This window comes from Athene noctua, chromosome 2, assembly GCF_965140245.1.
Source record: "Athene noctua chromosome 2, bAthNoc1.hap1.1, whole genome shotgun sequence".
In the NCBI taxonomy this organism is placed as follows: domain Eukaryota; kingdom Metazoa; phylum Chordata; class Aves; order Strigiformes; family Strigidae; genus Athene; species Athene noctua.
In genome coordinates this window covers 140164161-140169129 of record NC_134038.1, presented here as the reverse complement: position 1 = coordinate 140169129, position 4969 = coordinate 140164161, and the positions used below count along the sequence as shown (strand labels likewise).

Sequence of the window (4969 nt, the reverse complement as noted above, 5' to 3'; positions counted from 1 at the left end):
TATCTGTCTCTCTGCGTTCCTGTCTGTCTGCTATCTGTCTGCTACCTTCGCCACAATTACATATTGAGTGGACAGGGCTGGCTAGTATCTCAGAATTCATCTACTTACTCTTCTTTCTATTATTTAGTACATTGCTTGTGAAAGAGACGGTGCTTTTGAAGAGGCGAAAAGTGAATGACCCAAGGGGGGGGGGGGGGGGGAGATATAAAAATGATAGCCCAAATATAAACACATCAATAAACAGGGTGCGCAGCATCCTGCGAAGATCCATTTGAAATGTTCGCGTCTGGATTCTTTCTGTGGCATGTGTCTGGCTTTATATTGTAAATGGTAATCAGACCTCGGGAAGAATCCAGCGTTAACTAAAGCATTAGGAGCTGCAACCGCACAATCAATCCTCCCAGAGTGGCATTGCTCCCTAAGAGATTCTTCAGCGCAGCAGCGAGCGTTTTATCTCCAGGAAATTTAAGCCCAGCCTGGCGTCGTGGCAGTGATGTTAGGCTGGAAGCAGCCCCCTTGCTCGGTAGTTTAACGCGAGAGGCACCAGGCCCCTTTACGGTTTCCAATGATCCGTGATAAACAATAACACGTCTTTTATTTCTTAAAAAACGAGACAATCAAATAAAATGAGCGGAGCCTGAGCATAAAACACCGGGCGAGCCGCGGCTTTATTAATTTCGTGAGACACACAGGCTGTGCAGGGAGGTGAGCAGGCGCTGCTGCCGGAAAGCCCAACCGCGGGGAGAAAGGAGTGATAGTAAAAGCTTCATCTGGACACCGCTTCAGCCTAGGTATAATAAACATCAGGACCGCCGGGCTATTTTATAGCGGTGCGTGTGATAAGAGGGGAGCAAAACTTGGAGTCGGTACTAGCAAAGTCCGCTCCTTCCCCTTCCCGGGAGCGCGGCTCCCTCCCAGGCGCAGGCCCTCGCCCATGTGGGCGAAGCGTGCGCGCCAGTGTGTATGGAAATCCATATTACACATTAATATACATCTATCTCCCAAATTCAGAGGTCGACCTGAGAGCAGCTCGGTGCATACGAAACCAGACGGGGAGGGGTTGCTGGGGAGGCCCGGGCTTCCATTGGCTGCAAGCGTCTGCCGTGGTGCGGGGGTATCTCTAATCATATTCAGCATGTTTTGCACAAGAAATGTCAGCCAGAAAGGGCTATCTGCTCCCTTCGCCAAATTATTCCACAACAATGTCATGCTCCGAGAGCCCGGCCGCGAACTCTTTTTTGGTAGACTCCTTGATCAGCTCGGGCAGAGGGGAAGCGGCGGGAGCAGGAGGCGGAGGCGGAGGCGGAGGCGGCTACTATCCCAACAGTGGGATCTACCTGCCACAACCGGCCGATCTGTCCTACGGGCTGCAAAGCTGCGGACTTTTCCCCGTTTTGGGCAAACGCAATGAAGGTACTTCTCAAAGCATGGTCCCCGGCTCGCACCCCTACGTGTCAGGGATGGAAGTGTGGCTAGACCCGCCCCGGTCCTGCCGCATGGAAGAGCCGGAGAGCCAGCAGGCCACCTCGTGCTCCTTCGCTCCAAGCATTAAGGAGGAGAGCTCCTACTGCCTCTATGACTCTGAGAAATGCCCCAAGGGCTCGGCCGCCGCAGACCTCGCTCCCTTCCCCCGCCTGAGCGCCGAGGTCAGCCCGGCCGCCGGCGGCGGTGGCGGCGGCGGTGGCGGCGGCGGCGGGGTCCCCGTCCCGGGCTACTTCCGCCTCTCCCAGGCTTATGGCACCTCCAAGAGCTACGGCGCGGGGCCGGCCGGGGCTGCTCCCTTCCCTCCGCAGCCCCCCGGCCGCTTCCAAACGCCTCCATCTTTGCCTCCCGTCCCGGACGCGGGGAGGAAGGAGGACGAGGAGCGCTCCCCCAGCCCCTTGGCGTGCGTCTCCCAGAGGGAGGACGAGACTCAGGCTTCATCTTCCACCGCAGAGGAGCTCTCTCCAGCTCCGTCGGAGAGCAGCAAAGCCTCTCCCGAGAAAGAGCCCGTAGGTAAGCGAACGATGATGGTGATGGTGGTGGTGATGATTTAAAAAAAAAAAAAAAAAGCGGTCTAGGATCATAGTGGCATCGCGATGCGAAAGGAGGATCCCAGCTGCCCCGCGGGGCTGCCAAGAAGCGCTGCTCAGATTGACCTTCTGAACTTTGTAATATTCGGGCATGGGGTTGCAGTAAAAATTAATGTCCATCCTATAGTTTAAAATCCTTAGAGCCTTCGCTCTGGGCAACTTTAGCCTGCATGCTGCTTAAACATATAGAAAAACAAGATCAATCTTTCCCCTGTGATGTGAAGGTGCCTACCAGATAACAGAGATGTTTGTAAAGCATCCAAAATAAGCAATAGGCAGTGCCAATAAATAAACCTATTAACGCGGTAAGTTATATTTTACGATCCAGAATGCTTTTCGGAATAACAGCCGCGCTGAAATGTGCCATCTATGAACTGCTATCAAATTAGACTGATGAATGCACCGTGAATATCCTTCAGCATCTACACTAGATAACAGGGTTGTTATTTATTCATTTGCTTATTTATTTCCCTTTCGGGTCCTCGTGGCAAAAAAGAAAAAAAAAAAAAAAAAACAAAAAAAACCACAAACCAAAACCTCCCCTTCCCTGGGCAGCAGACTTTTCAGGCGCTTCTCTCCGGACGCGTTTCAGACGCCCTGTTATTCCTTCAGGCGCCCCGTTGGAAAATAATAAGATCAAAACAAAAAAGAAAGCGGAAAACTACTAGAGAGCCAACCCCAAAACACGAACCACTCCGAGCCATCGAGTGATCGGTGTTACCTCTTTCCCAACCGGCTCCACCGATAGGAATAAACACCCTGCAACTGGGAATTTTTAATTATTTTTTTTTTTCCTTCCTCCCCCGAAATGGCTGAAAAGGAGAGGGCCGGGGCGAAGATCCCCGGGAAGGCAGGGGCTGGAGCGGGGAGGCTCCGGATCCTCAGCTCACCTTGTTTTCCACCTCCAGAGCACACTTTAAAAAGTTCAGATCCGCAGGCTTTAGTGGGATTTTTTTGGGAAGCAGGTGTCTGGAGGGGGGGAATAAGACTCCAGACCATTCACCAAGCTGCCCCCCAGTACCGATGGCCCGGAGCGGCCGAGGGGGAGCGGATAAAAGCCTCTTTCGGGGGGTCGGAGATGAACAACCCAGCGGGGCACGCTGCCCCGCCGGAGGCTTCCCGGAGCTTTTTGAGCAGAGAGAGATTTTCCCGAGCGGCTCCGGGACCTTTGGGAAACCGCTTTGAAGGTCTCTGTTCCCACAAGGACACCCCACATTCCAACTCTCCGCAGCTGGCGGAGCGAGGCCCCCGCACACACACACAGAGGCACGCACAGATGCTCCTTCCACCCTCTTCCCCGCCCCCCCCCCCCCCCCCCCCCCCCCCCGCTCTTTGCCTCCTACCCGCTGGTAACGTCCCTTTTTTACTTTCTCAAAACTAGGCAATTCAAAAGGAGAAAATGCAGCAAACTGGCTCACGGCAAAAAGTGGCAGAAAGAAACGGTGCCCCTATACCAAGCATCAAACTCTCGAGCTGGAAAAGGAGTTTCTATTCAATATGTACCTGACTCGTGAGCGTCGCCTAGAGATCAGCCGCACAGTCCACCTCACAGACAGACAAGTTAAAATCTGGTTTCAGAACCGCAGAATGAAACTGAAGAAAATGAACAGAGAGAATAGGATTCGGGAGCTCACAGCCAACTTTAATTTCTCTTGATGAACCTATAAACACATCTTTATGGTTTAAAGAGCCAGTATCATTTTCCTAGGCTGTAGTCATCCGCACCTGTATGGATTAACGATTTTAGACGTTCTCAATATGTCCTTAACCTCTTAAGAGCTACTTGGGGTGGGGTGGGGGGGATGGGGTGCGGACTAAAGCCACGCTAATGCACAAAATGCCGTGCGTGAACCTTCCCGCTTCCTTCAGCCTTCCCCGGGGCTGATTTGTTCCTTTAAGCTCTGAAATACAGAAACACAATTTCAGGAGCTGCAAATCTCTTTCCCCCCATATCTCTGTCTGAAAAGTAAACAAGCTTGGTTAAAGGCACATTCTTTTAAACTATAAGCGGTGTAACTTGGACTGTACGTAGCTTCAGAATGAAGAATTTAAGCCTTGCCATATTTCTATATATCGGGAGCTTCCCCCCCACCCCCTCTGTTTTCCTTTTCTGCCCCCTCCCCCCTTTTTCCTTCGAAAAGCAGGACTTACAATAATGAAATGCAGGCATCCTTTAAAAAGGCTTCATGGGAACGGGTGTTAAGAGCGATATATTTTTTTTTCTTTACCTTGAAAGTCAATATTACAGCTTTAAAATTGGCCAGGAAAATGAAATCTCTTCTCTTTAAAGGTATAAAAGTGTTCGTGTTGCTCATGGACTAAATTATGACACTTACCTCTGAAATTCTCTCGCTCTTTCTGGTTGTAGATATTTACTTATTGTAGTTTTGCTTAAATATGTGGAATTAGTGATTTTTGTTGTCTATAAATAACGTTACCGTTGGTAACGCATGACAAGCACACAGAAATTCCCCCTTGAGAAGAAAGTAGTCACTTTTTCCTCACTAATTTCACTGAAAGGTATATATCCTGAACATCAGAAGGACTTTCTGAGCCAGAGTCTGAGATTGCGAGGGAGAATATGTCCGTCTTCCTTTATACTGTGAAGTTATATGCATTAAAGGGTCAAACATATAGGTGGAAAAATTTAAAAAGAGAAAAAAAAAAAGAAAGAAGGGGAAAAGCTATAAATACAGATATGTATAAATGTCTATTATTATTAAAATGCCGATACTGTTTTAAGCAAATGCATTCTATCGTTATTATAAATGTTAGTTCTAGCTATATCTAGTTCTTACCTTAAATCGGAATAAATTAATATTGTAATGCTGCTGTGCGTGAAAAAGACGATGTTTATGTTCTCATAGAAGAATAAAAAACCGTGGAATGAATCCTTT

The 4969-nt window shown here is 49.3% G+C and overlaps 1 protein-coding gene across 1 annotated transcript; it reads left to right on the top strand.

Annotated features, from left to right (window-relative positions):
* Nucleotides 1-1151: 1151 nt before the first annotated feature.
* On the top strand, nucleotides 1152-3728 carry HOXA10 (homeobox A10). The gene is made up of 2 exons (XM_074898077.1): nucleotides 1152-1995; nucleotides 3454-3728. The coding sequence occupies exons 1-2, from the start codon at nucleotides 1152-1154 to the stop codon at nucleotides 3726-3728; spliced, it is 1119 nt and encodes a 372-aa protein (XP_074754178.1).
* The last annotated feature ends 1241 nt before the right edge of the window (nucleotides 3729-4969 follow it).